The following is a 16,574-nucleotide window of genomic DNA, read 5'->3' on the forward strand; positions in this document are numbered from 1 at the left end:
AAAAAGTACAAACAATGGAATATTTTAAAGAAAAGTGATTTTTTTTTTTCCTTTTTTTTTAAGTTTGTTTTAAGTCAAGAAAATAAACAGGGGAAGCCTTTAGGTTACAGACAAGAATGCACATATGGATGCACAGAGAGCAAGTAAGCAGACTAGAGGGGCTGCTGCAGAGGCAGGTTCTGGGCCTGCAGGGCAGTGAGACCTTGGCAGGGGAACAGGGACCAACTCAAAGGCAGTCAAGGCTCCAGAGCTGTTGGCCCAGTCCCAGTCACGTCTTCAAGGAATGCCCCCCAAACTTCCTGAATCACTCTTCCTCTAGGAAGTGCCTGGCCCCCAGGGAGCTCACTCTTCCAGAAATCACAACAAGACTCTTGGCAGCATTTACACTTTTCTTTTGTTTCCTGAAAGTACTGTTCCAAAAAGGAAGATGTGTGTTTCCAGGAGGCCTCAGGATTTATCTGGTTTTATGTGGACTTTGGGACCTCAAGTGCCAATGCAGTGCATTTTATAAATCAAGACTTGCCTTGGTAAAATAGAATAACAGTGTTCATGCAATGTAATCAAAGTTACAATTGATCTGTTACCAAACCATGAAACCCTGTTAATTCATTTGAAGTTTGAGTGTTTCTCCCAAACTTTAAAGTATGTGTGAGAAGTCTTCAGTTTGGAAAAAAATGCTCATTTTAGACTGTTTTCCCCTGATTTATCTTGAAAAATCACTGAGAAAGAAACGGTCACAAATATTTTACTGAATAAGAACTAATCATACAAAGTCAAAATTTCTGTCTAATCTCAGTATTTGGAATTCCAAGTAGTTACTACAAAAGTAAAATTTCTGAATAACAGCATAAACACTTAATGAAAATTTATTTCACTTTCGTCTTTGAATGGTCCATAGCAACAGAGAAGAATATTGACCTCCAGATAAGAGAGGGAGATGGACATTTGCTGAGTGGGGAGAAGTGCACCGATGGGGCACACATATAATCTATGTGTCATTTAATTCTCACAAGGATTGATTCTTACAAAGTTGGTATAATTATGCCCATTTCATAGATGAGGCTATTGAGACTGAGGGAGTCACACAGAAGTGGTGGAGCTAATATTAAGCCACGTTTGTTGTTAGGTGCCGTCAAATTGATTCCAACCCGTAGCAACCTAATGTGACAGAGTAGAACTCTTCTTAACTCCAAAGTCTAAGCTCTTTCCTTAGTTCTCCCTCTTTACCGTGAGAATTTTCTGGGACTTTGGCTAGGAACTGGCTAAGAAGAAATGGAAAGCTTGTTAAGCTGGGCGGATCAGTGAATACAGGAAAAGTCTCTCAATCACAGATCTGTGAGAATCAGGGAGAATTTCCCCAGTTATGAAACAATGCTCTCAGCTAAGCCCCTTTCCAACTTCCTTACTTTTCTTTCTCTTTCTTAGGGTTTCTCAAGAGTGGTACTGTTGACATTTTGGGCTGGGTAATTCTTTGTTGTAGGGAGTTGTCTTATGCATTGTAGGATGCTTAGTAGCAACTCCAGCTTCTACCCTCTAATACCAGTAGCACTCCTCCCCTAAGTTGTAACAATGAAAATTATCCCTAGACATTGCCAAATAACCCCTAGGGGAGGGGTGGAAATCCCTCCCAGTTAAGAACCAACGTTTTACGGTGACTAACCAGTCCGGTTTGCCTTGAACTGAAGGATTTTCCTGGATGTAGGAGTTTCAGTGCTAAAACCAGGGTAGCTAAGGGCAAACTGGGCTGAAGTTTCATCTCCTGGTTAGATAAAGACTGTGATGGCAGAAGGGCATTGCCAGCATGGTTGGCATGTCCTGGTAGACTTCATTCATCTAAGCTATGGTTGTGGCTGTTACTGTACCAAGCACATCTGCCCAGTACCCCTTTCTTCCCTCTAGGTAGCTGGCCGGGGTGTAGCAAAATATCCTACTTCAAGGTGTAGCAAAGTGTCCTACTTCAAGGGGACTGGCTGATTGGCTGTGTAGGTCATCACTTGACTGAAGTAATATGGCTGGCGTGTGTGTGTGTGTGTGTGTGTGCTGAGCTAGAGAACTGGAAGGGCCAGCTGGGTACTAGGTATAAACAGCCCTTTGGGCAACATGCGTGTGTATTTACACCATGAATACACTGAATGGGGAGAGTTTTCAGCTCTCTGTTATCCTTGCCTATGTCATATGCAGATTTTAATTCAACTGGTTTTTTGAAATATGTTTGTTATGAGATACTCTGACAACTAGTGAGATACTTTGACGGGGCATTTTCCTGAGATAAAAGAGAAGTCTCAAAAAACGGTTTGCATATACAAAAACTAAGTCAAAATGGATTAAAGACATAAATATAAAACCTAAAATGATAAATATCATGAAAAAAATAGGGTGAGTGATAGGTGCTCTAACACATGGCATAAATTCAATACAAACCATAACTAACAATGCACAAACACCAGAAGACAAACTAGGTAACTAGGAGCTCCTAAAACTAAACACTCAGGGTCACCAAAAGACTTCACCAAAAGAGTAAAAAGAGAACCCATGGACTGGGAAAAATTTTTGGCTCCAACACATCTGACAAGGGTCTAACCTCTAAAATCTATAGAATAACACCTCAAAAACAAAAAGACAAATAATCCAATTAAGAAGTGGGCAAAGGATATGATCAGACAATTCAGCAAAGGCAGCTAACAGACACATGAGGAAATGTTCATGATCATAAGCCATTACAGGAGTACAAATCAAAACTACTATGATATACCATCTCACTCCAACATTACTGGTACTCATCAAAAAAACAGAAAATAACAAAATGTTGGAGAGGTTGCCGGGAGATTGGAATTTTTATGCACTACTGGTGGGAATGCAAAATGGCATAATCACTGTGGAAAATGAGATGGTGTGTCCTTAAGAAGCTAAAAATACAAATGCCACACAGTCCAGCAATCCTACTTCTAGGAATATATCCTAGAGAAATAAGAGCCGTCACACGAATAGACATATGCACACCCATGTTTGCTGCAGCATCATTAACAATAGCAAAAAGATGGAAACAACCTAAGTGCCCATCAACCAATGAATGGCTAAACAAATTATGGTATGTACACACAATGGAGGAGCCCTGGTTGCACAGTGGTTAAGAGCTTGGCTGTTAACTAAAAGTTTGGTAGCTTGAATGCACCAGCCACTCCTTAGGGCAGTTATACTCTGTCCCATAAGGCCGCTATATGCCAGAATTGACTTGATGGCAATGGGTTTAGTTTTTTTTAAAAAAAAACAAAATAGAATACTATGCAATGAGAAAGAACAATAATGAATCTAGGCAACATCTCACAACATGGTTGAACCTGGAGGGCATTACGCTGAGTGAAATAAGTCAATCATAAAAGGATAAATACTGTATGAGATCACTATTATAAAAACTCAAGAAAAGGTTTACACACAGAAAAAAACAATCTTTGATGGTTATGAGGAAGGAGAGGGGTGGGGAGGGGAAATCACTGGCTAGATAGTAGACAATTGTTAATTTTGGCAAGAGGAAAGACAACACACACTGTAGGGGAAGTCAGTACAACTTCACCAAGGCAAAGCCATAGAAGGTTCCTAAACACATCCAAACACCTTGAGGGACCAAGTTACTGAGGCTGAGGGCTAGGGACCATGGTCTCAGGGGACTTTTAGGTCAATTGGTATAATACAGTTCATAAAGAAAATGTTCTATGTCCTACTTTGGTCTTAAAAGCTTGTGGGCAGCCATCTAAAATAACATCTACTACTCCCATCACATTCAGAACAAAGGAGAATGAAGAAAACCAAAGACACAAGGAAAATACCAGTCGGAAGGACTAATGGACCACATGAACCACAGCCTCCACCAGCCTGAGTCCAGAAGAAATAGATGGTGCCTGGCAACCACCACCAACCACTCTAGCAGGGATCACAATACAGGACCCTGGACAGAGTGGGAGAAAAATGTAGAACAATATTCAAAACCACAAAAAAGATCAGACTTACTGGTCTGACAGAGACTGGAGGAATCCCGAGACAATGGCCCCTGGACACCCTGCTAAATCAGAACTGAAATCACTCCCTAACTACACCTTTCTGCCAGAGATTAGACAGGCTTATAAAACAAATTGCTGAGAAATTTTGAAAGACAGCTACCTGGCCAACTGACTGGAAGAGATCCATGTTGGTGCCCATTCCAGAGAAAGGTGATCCAACAAAATGTGGAAATTATTGAACAATATCATTAGTATCATACACAAGTAAAATTTTGCTGAACATCATTCAAAAGCAGTTGCAGCAGTACATTGACAGGGAACTGCCAGAAACACAAGCCAGATTCAGAAAATGATGTGGAATGAGGGAGATCATTGTTGATGTCAGATGGGTCTTGGCTGAAAGCAGAGAATCCCAGAAAGATTTTTACCTGTGTTTTATTGACTATGCAAAGGCATTTGGCTGTGTGGATCATAACAAATTATGCACAACATTGCGAAGAATGGAAATTCCAAAACACTTGTGCTCGTGAGGAACCTGTACTTAGACCCAGAGGAAGGCATTTGAACAGAACAACAGAATACTGTGTCGTTTAAAATCAGGAAAGGTGTTCATCAGTTTTGTGTGTTTTCATGATACTTATTCAATCTGTATGCTCAGCAAATAATCCAAGAACCTGGACTATATGAAGAGGAACTGCTCATCAGGAGTGTAGGGAGACTTATTAACAACCCGCAATATGCAGATGACACAACCTTGCTTACTGAAAGTGAAAAGGACTTGAAGCACTTATTGATGAAGATCGAAGAGTACAGCCTTCAGTATGGATTACACCATAACATAAAGAAAACAAAAAACTTCACAAATGTACCAATAAACAACATCATGATAAATGGAGAAAAGATTGAAGTTGTCAAGGATTTCATTTTACTTTGGTCCACAAGAAATGCCTATGGAAGAAGAAGTCAAGAAATCAAATGATGTATTGCATTGGGAGAATCTGCTGCAAAAGACCTCTTTAAAATGTTAAAAAGCGAAACAATCACCTCATATGCATGCAGAAGCTGGACAATGAATAAAGAAGACCAAAGAAAAATTGATGCCTTTGGATTACAGTGTGGTGAAGAATATGGACTATACCATGGACTGTCAGAAGAACAAACAAATCTTTCTTGGAAGGAGTACAGCCAGGATGCTCCTTAGAAGCAAGGATGGCAAGACTTCATCTCACATACTTTGGACATGTTATCAGGAGGGACCAGTCCCTGGAGAAGTACATCATACTTGGTAAAGTGGAGGGTCTGCAAAAAGGGGGAAGACCCTCAACAAGATGATCTGAAAACCGTGGTTGCAATAATGGGCTCGAGCATAGCAACAATTGTGAGGATGGTACAGGACCAAGTAGTGTTTTGTCTATTGTACAAAGGGTCCCTATGAGTCAGAACTGACTCGATGGTGCCTAACATCAATAACTACATAAAACAAACAATAACACAAGTGAGGAATGTGCTTATTAGTTCAATCAAATATGTGAGGACAAATGGGCAACACCAGCCCAAAAACAAAAACGAGAAGGCAGGAAGGGACAGGAAACCTGGATGAATGGACACCTGGGATATAAAAGGAAAGGGGGAGAGTGCTAACACATTGAGGGGATTGCAACCAATGTCATAAAACAATCTCTATATAAATTTTTAATGAGAAACTAGTCTGTGATGTAAAGTTTCAAATAAAACAATAAAAAATGGTTTGCTTTTAGGATTATTTTTGTCGTGTTTGTTGAAGGCACATTTGCAATAGTAATACATATTTTGGTTCTTTGAAAATTTACAAAGCACTTCCAAAATATACCATTTGTCCCTCAGCCTTCTGATTTCGAGGTCATTCTCATCCTCATTTAAGGATGAAAACAACTGAGTTCTGAAAGTGGTAAGTAATTTGCTGAGGCCAAATGCCAGGTTTTGAGTCTGGATTCTTGGCCTCCACGTCTTGAGACCTCTGTGCTCTATCAGCCTGCTAGAGAAGGAGTCTTGGATGTAAGTATGAGTCTGGATTGCTGCAAATCTGAATTGTCAAATGACAAGTGTAGACCTGACGGGTGTGAATCAGTTCAATTAGCAGTGACTCTGGCAATAGCCCTTCCTTTTTTTGCAACAAGTGGGAGGATGAAGCAGGCTCTGCAAGGGCAGTGCCTAAGACTCACATTCACCTGGCACTGGCCTTACTGATACCTGACTGAGCTTTTCTCTGTGCTCTGATACAGGTGTGGGGGGTGTGATTTGCTGTATGATTGCATTTTACTTGATTATGTAAACCAGTGGCTTTTGCCAAGAACTCTCTGTGCCCAAAGCTCCAAGCTGGTTGCCTCCCATTGGCTGACTTTGTTTCATTTTATAGGGAGGCTTACTTTTCGAGTTGTAGACAATTGCCAGTGTCTCTTGGGAGTTAGATATCTGGAGTTCAGGAACCCAAACCAGTGACAATGACAGCAGATGAGTTGGTTTTCTTTGTGAACGGCAAGAAGGTAAGCAGAAGCTGACCTTTGGTTTGACTTTCCCTACCCTGGGCAGAGATATGTATCCCCTAGGGAGATAACACTATTCTTGTTCTCTCTCTTTTCTGTTCTGTCTTACTCATTCCCTTTTCACTCTCTCTCTCTCTCTCCCTTCAAAAGTGTTCCTGCGTTTTTGGTAACACTGGGGAAAGAAATCCCTTAGGGCTAGAACACAGGCAATAGATGAAGGAGCAAGTGGAAGGGAAGCAAGAAGAGAGGTGTCTGTGAACTCACTGCCAACTCTGCAGTAGTAGAGAGGCTGGTGCTGGAATTGAGAAAGGGGGACAGGGTTCTAGATGAGATTGGATGTCATCAAGCACACCTCGATTTCTGTGTTTCATCAAATATATCCTAAAGCTTTGGCTGCTGTCTTTACTAAGAGAAGGAACAGGAAGTGCTTTTTGCTAATATCTGGAAATAAAATGTACACAGCCTTTGATTCTGATATATTATGTATATAAATGTAACAGCTAGTCCCAGATTTTCTGTGTGAGGACATATACTGACACCTCTTGGAAAGGCACAATGTTTTTTCCATAAAGGGGACCATCACCCACTTTGCCCCCACTTAATTCTGTATATAAATATTGCAAATCTCTTACTTTGATAAAAATCAGCCACTTGAATTAACTTCATTGATCCACTGGGACCTATGGAAGGGAGAGGAGGGGAAGGAAGACATATGGCACGGGTGCCAGTCCTGGGGACACCACAAGGGTGAACATCTTTGCAAATTTTAATGCAGGTGCAGCAGAGATAATGCAAACACTACATTGTATTCAGCCCTCGTTTACCCTCTCTACACCACTGCTGAGGTGCTGGTGTCTGCATCAGCTACCCTCTTGGGAATGAAAGGGATAGTAAAAGGGTGGCCACAATGGCCTGCACAAGGAGCTGTAGCACCCTAGCCTTGGAACTGGCCACAGTGTGAGTGGTGCATGTATTCATTGGAACCCAAAGAAGAGCAATTCTATTTGTTTTGCTATATTCATGCTTTCTGGAGAATGAGAAACTGGGTGACTTTTGAAGTAATTTTCGAGAGCCTAAAATGTGCTTGGTAGGACTCTAGAATTTGGATTGTCAGGGTGTGTTTGGGTGACTAGCAAGGTGGCTTAAAGAGCAATTTCAACATCAGTGCTCCAAAGACTATTTGATTCAGTGTGAGTTTGAGTGGTGCCAGCAAGAGGCGTTGGGGAACAGGATCAGTCATGGTCTCCTCCCAGGCTCAGAGTTGTGCTGCTTCCTTTTCAGGGTTGGTGATATCTGGCATCAAACCAATAGGTAGGGCAAAGTGCCCAAGTTAATGGCAGGCTTTTTCATCCAACATTCCAAACAATTTTGTTGCATTTAGCACTTACTTACATTATATTGATTCAATAAATAGTTATTGAACTGGCTTCTTGGAAGTGTTATTTACACAAAGGCATCTTCTGTGGAATTTTGTAAGCAGTATTTGCATTGGTGAGAGGCTGGATTAAATGACTTTCAAGGCCATGTCTCACTCTTAAGATTTTTATTATTTTTATACCCTCAATTTGTGAGTGACAGTATAAGGTCCTCTTCTGTAGGGATGGTTTGCTATTATGCACTGCATCTAGGAAAGGGCATTTGAGGTAAATCTGGCTTCATGAAAATTCTTTTCCCTTGAATTTTATTTTCACTTTAGGAAAGGAATTTTTAATTTTTAGAGATGGTATCATCACATCAAACCCTACCATCTCTGGCAGCTTCTGTGACTGGCGGTTTCTTTGATGAATACCCATGTTTGTAATTTATAAAGATGTGGTGTCTTGAGAAATTGCCAGAAAGGCTGAGAGCTAATGCAAGGAGTCATGAGGGGTACCCAGTGCTATAAAAACAAGACCAAGCAAGGAAATTTCCAGTCCAATAAAGGCAGCTGTGAGTAAACTCGCTCTCACTTTTCCTCCTATGATGTCCTAGACCTTTTATTACAGGTTATTGTGTAAGGAAATTACCAAAGGAGTTACTAGAACTAGATGACTTACTCTTAAATGTGGGCTTCCTACTTTCTTTGTTTTATACCACTATCCGGGACTCTGTCTCCACTGGCTGGGGCCCTGAAGAGTGTGTAAGATACAAAGAATTAAATAATGTTCTATCAAACGTCTCTGGGACCTTCTGTGGTAACAATGGGCCTTGATGGCTATTGCTTTCGCATGTTCTTCAGCTCTAGTATCAGGGTCAAAGGGAAAGGGAGAGAGATATTAAACTGCTCAGGATTTTATTACCATGTAATGATTGTCATTTTGGAGGGCAGGATTCTTGGCTTTTCTGAGTGTCACTCTCTGTTTAGTGGAGGTTGTGGCTCCTAGAGGAGTCTGGGAAGATTTGGCATGTAGGGTGCAGCTGAAGGTGCTTAGGAGTGATCTCCAGCTATACAGTGTCAGCTACAGAGAGCCTCAGAGTGGCATTCACTCACTCTCTCATTCACATGTTCAACATTTATTAAGCTCCTTCCGAGGCTGAAGGCTACAGCATATGCGCTGGAGGAATAAGATATCTAAGACCAGACATTTGCCAGTCAAGAGCCTATGAACTAGCTGGAGAAGTGGATTATGATTAGACAAAGTAATACACTCCAAAATATAATTCACAGAAAATTAGCCCCATGAAATACTCTTCTTGGATATTCTTAAACCACTTAGCATAGTGCTTGGTACCAAGTAGTTGCTCAGTTAATGTGGATGGAATTAATGGATAAATATTAAAGGTCTTGTACTAAATAAATCTATTTTTTAACTTTGTATCTTAAAATAATTTCAAACTTGCAGAAAAGTTGCTGGGAGAATACAAAGGAATATCAAATACACTTTACCCACATTCACCAACTGTTAGCATTTTGTCATATTTGCTTTATCATTCCCCCCTTGTTCTTTCTCCCTCTCTATATGCACACACACATATATACATGTATATATTATGTTATGAGTACATAAATAATCATATAGTTATTTGTGTATCCAATTAATATAAAGTATATGAAATAAATTTTCTTTCTGAACCATTTGAAGGTAAGTTGCAGATATTATGTCCCTTTACCCCTAAACACTTCAGAGTGTATTTCCTAAACATAAGAATATTCTTTTACAGAACCATAGTCCATTCATAAAAATTAGGAAATTTTAACATTGATATAATACTATTACCTAATCTATAGACCTTATGCATATTTTTAAATTTTCCTGATAATTTTATTGGTAATAATTTTATTCCCTCCAAGCCTGGGATCCTGAATCTGCATTGCATTTAATTATCATGTCTCTTTAGTCTTCCTTAATCTGGAATTGCTCCTCAGCTTTTCTTTGATGTTTTGAAGAGAACTGCCCAGTTATTTTTCACAATGTTCCTCTTTTTCGGTTGGTTGCATGCTTTCTTATAGAGTCAGCATTTTGGGTAGAAACACCATATAAGTGGGGTGTCTTTCTCAGTGTATCATATCAGGAGGCACACAATGGCAATTTTTCCCAACGTTAACAATGCTAACTTTGATCACTCTGTTAAGGAGGTGTCCACCAAGTTTCTGCACTGTAAGATTACTTTTTTCCATTTGTAATTAATAAGTATTCTGTGAGAAGTTACTTTAAGACTGTGTTAATAATATCTTGTTCCTCATTAAACTTTAACCCACTAATTTTACCATCCATTGATGATTCTTGACTTGGTCAATTATTGAGCTGGTTACAGGATGGCCAACTATATTTATTAATTGGCATTCTTCTGTAAGAAAGAGCTTTCTTTCCCTTCTCTCCCATTAGTTTGTCTGTTTATTCATTGATTGAAGATTTGGACTCATGGATTTTAATTTTATTTACTGGGGTATAATCCATTATTGCCACTATTTGTTTTGACACTCAAGTTTTCCAAGAAGAAATCTGCTTAACCTGGCATTTCCTAAACTCACTTCACCACTGACATCCTGCTGAGCAAGTGCTCCATGCATCCTATCGAGGCAAAACTGCAGTTGTGCCAGGAGAGTGGCACAGAATTCAAATGGATGAAAGACCGTTGTGGCTACGGTAATCTGGAAAGGTTCTACTAGGAAAATGTTTGTCTCTTTTGAAAGTCAAGATGCAGGTAGAAGAGAAATGTCATGGTCAAAGGCACAGGAGTCAGAAGGTATAATTCGTAATTTTATTGCAGTGAGGTCGGCACAGAAGCAGGAGGGGGAAAGGTTGGAAATTAAGATTGGGAATATATTGAAAAGGTCCTTGGAAGACAGCCTACAGAACTTGGAAGTTACCTTGAATATGCAGGAGGTCATGGAAGGCATTGAGCTAGAAACTGATGTGATATGATAAAAGCAGAGCTTCAGGACTGGAGAAAGGAACAAGTTGGGGGGAAGGTGATAGCTGAGAGGTTTCTACTGCTGCCTAAGACAAAGGTGATAAACATCTTTATTTTGTCGATTTATGAGTTCATTCTTCAGGAGTAAAGAAGTGTCTATCTGCATGATCTTTGTAACCAGGACATTGACCAGCTTGGACTCATGGGGTGAAATCATAAAAGAAAATCAATATTATCTCCACTGTTCCTTTAAACTTTATTCAAGGGGCAAATTCTGGTAGTTTTATGACGTATTTTATTATTTTTCATCAATAAAAAGGCCTATGGTCATTTTAAGTTGCCAAACACTGTCTAAATTCAGCAAGGAGAGGTGAAGGCAGCAAGAAAGTTCTGAGGTAATTGGTACTGTTGTAAAGTGACTGCCTGTTTTCTGGCCCTGTTAGGTGTTTTTTTTAATTAGCCCTGTTAGGTGTTTGAAGCTTACTCTTTTCTTTCTCTTGTGACTGCTTTCAAAAAATTTTCAGGGGCCAACACTGGGAACATTCGATTTCACTTCTCATGCCATGAGTGATGCATTTTTTTCAGGTCAACTACTCTCCCTCAGCCTTTGATTTTGGGAGGTCTATTCCACTGTTTTTTTTTCTTTTTATTCCACATATATATTATTGGAGGAGGTCCTATCACTCCCATTAGTCAGTTTTTTTGAGAAATGATTTAAACACCTCCAAGCCAGCTCTCTCTCTCATCCACGGCAAACACTTTCATGCCTTTGTGCTAACAAACCCAACGCGCCATCTCTTCTTCAGCTTGTTTGTCAAGCCTATCTCTAGTGTTCATATAGGACAGACTCTATCCGCCATACTGCATAGAGCTGTTGAAGCCCTTTCACTAAGTCTGAAGTGTGGGACAGACGCCTGCTACTCCTCTACCTTAATAGGGTGTGGGGCTTATAGTACAGTTCTCTCTAAAGAAATCTTATTGAAAATTCTTTCCTTCTCTCTCATCCCAATAACCCAAAACATTTTACACTTGATAACGGATGAGGAGCTTAAGATTCATCGGTTTCCTCTGACAGTTTGCATCTGGGACTGTCACCTCACTTTGTAGACACCCTTTTCCAGCTTATACAACATACTGTTTATGGACTTTCAATTTGAGATTTCCCCTCCATTTATGAGATGTGTTAATATTGTTGACTGTGATAGCTCATAATATACTGTACTTCTCTATAGAGGAGACTGGCTTTCTACAGTCATGAGGTAGTTCTGGGTGTAAACACTCAAGGAGGCAAAGCCAGAGATTGTATGCTGATGGTATCACAGGTATGATCCAGTAGCTGGAAATGAAATGACATGTTTGATTTGAACGGGGCTTTTCCTTGGTCAAAAGTTCCCTGGATGGTGCAAAGAGTTTGTGCTCAACAACTAACTAAAGGTTGGTGGTTCAAACTCATTCAGTGGTGCTGAGGAAGAAGGGCCTGGCAACCTGCTTCCGTAAAGGTTACAGCCAAGAAAACCCTATGGAGCAGTTCTACTCTGTAAAATGTGGGGTTGCCATAAGTTGGGATTGGCTCAAGGACAATGTTTTTTTTTTTTTTTCTTCAGGTTTTTGCCTTGGTCAGCCTACATGGCAGATGCAACACCTGAGTTTTCTACTGTGGATTCAGAGATGAGCATTAATGCAGAATTTTAGAATCTAAGGATATGAGCATGCATGTAGCCTGACTGGCAGTTAACGTGTTCATTCTTATGGAGTCATCAAGAAAAAAAATACCTTAGTTTTCATGATTTATTTGGCATCTCTCCAGTATCTCTACAAATTCATGAGTGATGGTTTGAAGGGAAAGAAAAACACTGCAGAATGATGGCTAAGCATGATATATTTTTCCTTCTTTTTTTTTTGTAGGTGGTGGAGAAAAATGCAGACCCAGAAACAACACTTTTGGCCTACCTGAGAAGAAAGTGTATCCTGACTTTGGAGTAGGAGGTGGGAGCAAGGGAGAGGGCATGATGGAGACTCATTCTCTGGACTTTACATCATTTTCTAATGACCAGTAGAAAGCAGTGAACAAAGAGGAAAGAGCACTTGATGAGGAGTATGAGCACCTGTGTTTTAGTTGCAGTCTATCCCTCAGAATCTGTGTGTCCTTGGGCAGTCACTTGAGCTGTCTGATTCTCAAATTCTCAGCTCTCAAATGAGAGAATTGTTCCTGTTGTTCTTTAAGATCTCTTCCAGCTAAGACTAGTAAATTCTGGGTCTGTAAAATGAACAGTTCAGAAAGGCCCTCATTTCATTACCCAGGGAGAATAAGGGCACTTTCTTAGGTGATCTTTGCTTAATAAATAAATGGAAATAAATGTTTCCAGCTCTGCCTAGGTGGAGAAAAATATCAGGGGAAGGGGTGTCTACTGGGAAAGGGATGCCTCAAGTGGACAATTGTGCGTGCAGCGGCCCGTCTATTGTGCATGTGATAGGTGCATCTAGCACAGGTGACTCCTTAGATGGGCTTTGGGTGCTGGAGTGGTGGAGGCTTCTGCAAGATTCCCTGTACCTTTTGTACTTTCAAAGTATGAAAGTAGTCTGCGACCTTGGAGCAAAAACCACAACCAAAATAATAATAATAATAATAATAAGAGCTAACATTTAATGAGGACTTTTTTTTTTTTTAAAGATATACAGGCACATTCAAAGTGATTTACATAGGGTTATCTCACTTAATCCTCACAGCAATTCTGGGAAACTGTAATGTTCCCTTTCACAAATGATAGTGGAGTCTAAATATGTTCAGTGAGCTGTGTTTTGCTAGTGTATTCTGGAAAAATGCTGGCAGAGCCTGAACTAAAACCTAGAGCCATGCTCTTAACCTCTCACCTATACTGGAAACACTCCAGAGGTCTGTTGTCAGGACTATGCTCAGCTGACCTCTGTCGACAAACCCCTTGTTCCTAGAGGGACATAATACAGGGAGATCTGGGGGCCTACTCCAGGTCTCTGCTGTTTGAGTCAACAAAGGATTGTTTCAACACCCACAGCAGAAAGCCTGGGATTCATGGCCTTATCTCTGGTGCACTCACCTCCTCTTAGGTTGAGGGTGTTGCTGAGGTACTTTGTCCTGGATTTTTGACCTGGGGTGGGCCGTTCTGGAGGTTGATGTCAGCCATGTCAGGACAGGTGATTTTTTTATACTGGAATAATCATTCGGTAGGGTCAGGGGACCACATGGAACACCAGCCCAGCCCATCTACCTGGGAAGTCTAGGAAGGAACCATCATGCTCAGATATTCTCAATAGCTTTTTTAGATTCTAATAAAATTATGAAGATGAGAAATTATTTATCATAACAATAGGCTGGTTTAAAGGTCAAATATGAGATCCAAAACTGAAAGTTGACATGCAAACATAAAGTCCCTGGTGCTTGTTTGTGCTGAGAAGTAATTTATGGGGTTCTTGGGCAAGAGAAGGCCCTAGCCTTGATGTTTACCCTGGCTTCCAGAAAGAACCCCAGGCTAAAAGAAGACCTTTCTAGGCTTTGGATTGCTACCATCCATACTCCTAGAATTGTCTGAACTGCTGACAACTGCATATATCCTGATTAGTCAAAAAGATAACTTAGGATATTGAAATCCCTTCCAACACATGATTTGCAAGAGGCAGCATGGTAAGGAAAGTACACAGCAAACCTGAAATCACAGGACTGTGTTGGAGGCCTAACACTCAAGGTAACACAAGCTCCCGTGTTAACTTGTGTGGCTCATGTTACCTCTCAGGTTCCAGCAGAGAAATAGTAGTTCCTGCCCCATCTGCTAACCAAATTATTGTGAGAATCAAACAGATACATGGATATAATACTTTTCAAGTATAAGATGCTATATCATTGTTAGTTGTTATTTTTACCGTGAAAATTAGGTAAGTCACCAGGCAATTATAATCTCAGCTCCCCTTGCTATCAGTAGACAGCCAGATGGCTTAGAAACCTGCAGCCCTCAGTAAAAGGCAGCAACCAAGTCCTTCTGTCTAGGGAAATGGCTACCTTCTCTAGAATAACCTGTTAGCCACTTTTTAAAATGTAAAATATCAGATTATCTATTTCCTCAAGTCCATGTAAGAGGTGGCTCCAATATTGATCTATGAGCTCAAAACCTCCTTAATTTCCATTTTCATAGTCTGTGGGCTGAATATTCAAAAGATTCTGGGTTCCAGAACTAGTTTTGGTTCCTAGGACTTCATCAGTTCTAAAGGTTCAGAGTGAAAAGCTGAGACTCGGAATGTCTCAGAACAGGTCAACATCCCTTTCTGGCCCAAACGGCCTCAATGCACACCCAGCAAGAGTGACAAGACGGTTGCCCCTTATGCTCAGTCTCTGAGTCAGAAGAATTATTTGCCAAGTGAGCCCACAGGGTAGGGACATATAAGACCATTCCTTGAAGACCCCAGCTCAAAGGAAGCCTCCAGACCGGAAAGCTCTAGAACTTGAGTGCCAAGGGATGACATGTGGTTACTGTCCAATGGGACCCTGATGCCTTTCATCTTCTGTGCAGTGGAGTTGGCTCCATTCTATTCTCTCAGAGGCACATGCAGCCTCTTTGAACGAGGAAGAGGTATAAGTTGGCTGCCTCTCTGGTCAAGGGGCCTAAGCCTGTGTTCGCAATGGATGACCATATCCGTACAATTCTGCCCAGGCATTTGCAGCAAAGACGACTTTCCCTCCAGTCCACGCTCCTTAACCCTTGACCACCCAGTGGGGCTGAGTGGGACCAAGCTTGGCTGTGGAGAAGGGGGCTGTGGGGCCTGCACCGTCATGCTTTCCAAGTACGATCATTTCCAGAACAAGGTCATGTATCCTTTGCCTGTTGGCTAGTTTACGGTAAGATTAGACTGGATCCAGGGATCAGCTTGTGAGTGATTGTGCAAGTGTATGTGTGTGTGTACATGCACACACTAGAGTGTGAATGAGTCTTTGTAGTTCTGGGCAGCTCTGATCCTGGGCAGAAAAGTTGTCTTAGGAAAGGAAGTACCTTCCTGGCTTATGAGTATTGACAAGACTCTGAACTACTGATGAAATAATCTTTCTTAAATCCAGGCTCATACTACTCCCCTTAAAACCCTTCAAAACCCTTAAAACCCATTGCCCCCAGGATAAAGTCCAAGCTCTTTGCTTGGCATGCAATGTGCCCCAGCCTTCCTCTCCAGTTTTCTTTTTCATCAACGAGCCCAGAACTCCATCCATTGGAGACAATTGTGAACTACCAATTTCTTGGCCTTTGTATAAGCTCTTTATCAAGTCTGGAATGTCCTTTCTTCTAAGCCTCTGGTCTTCACCTGGCTAACTCTTAATTGCTCTTTAGGTCTGGGCAAAATCATCATCTACTCCAGGGAGCCTTCCTTGACTTCCCAAGACTGAGTTATGTGCCCCTTGTCTGTGTTGGTCCCATAGTGTCCTGTTTACATCCCTCCTGAAGCACTTAACAAAAAGATATCCAAATTGCCTTTCTTACTTGCTTCTATTCTTCCTACACTGACTATAGGCTATTGAAGGTCAGGGATCTCATCTTATTCACCTTTATGTCCTCAGCTCTCAACAGAGTGCCTGGCATATGGATGGTACTCAATAAATGACATGGATCATATAAATGAATGAGTGATGAATAAAGCAGTGGATGCAAGGAAGCTCTCTTTAATGGGCTAGTGTCTTGTGTTGCCGGGAATTTTTCCCTCCGATCTC

General features: G+C 40.9%; 1 protein-coding gene across 1 annotated transcript in view; it reads left to right on the forward strand.

The window, feature by feature from the left end:
- Positions 1–4,758: 4,758 nt before the first annotated feature.
- The window catches only part of XDH (xanthine dehydrogenase), a 96,963-nt gene continuing 85,147 nt past the window's right edge, over positions 4,759–16,574 (forward strand). The window contains exons 1-3 of the mRNA XM_003416059.4: positions 4,759–6,517; positions 12,758–12,815; positions 15,592–15,688. Of these exons, the coding sequence (XP_003416107.2) occupies positions 6,476–6,517; positions 12,758–12,815; positions 15,592–15,688 (197 nt within the window). The 5' untranslated portion in view covers positions 4,759–6,475. The remainder of the gene's footprint in view (positions 6,518–12,757; positions 12,816–15,591; positions 15,689–16,574) is intronic.

The sequence above is a fragment of the Loxodonta africana genome, chromosome 26 (genome assembly GCF_030014295.1).
Source record: "Loxodonta africana isolate mLoxAfr1 chromosome 26, mLoxAfr1.hap2, whole genome shotgun sequence".
NCBI classification, from domain to species: domain Eukaryota; kingdom Metazoa; phylum Chordata; class Mammalia; order Proboscidea; family Elephantidae; genus Loxodonta; species Loxodonta africana.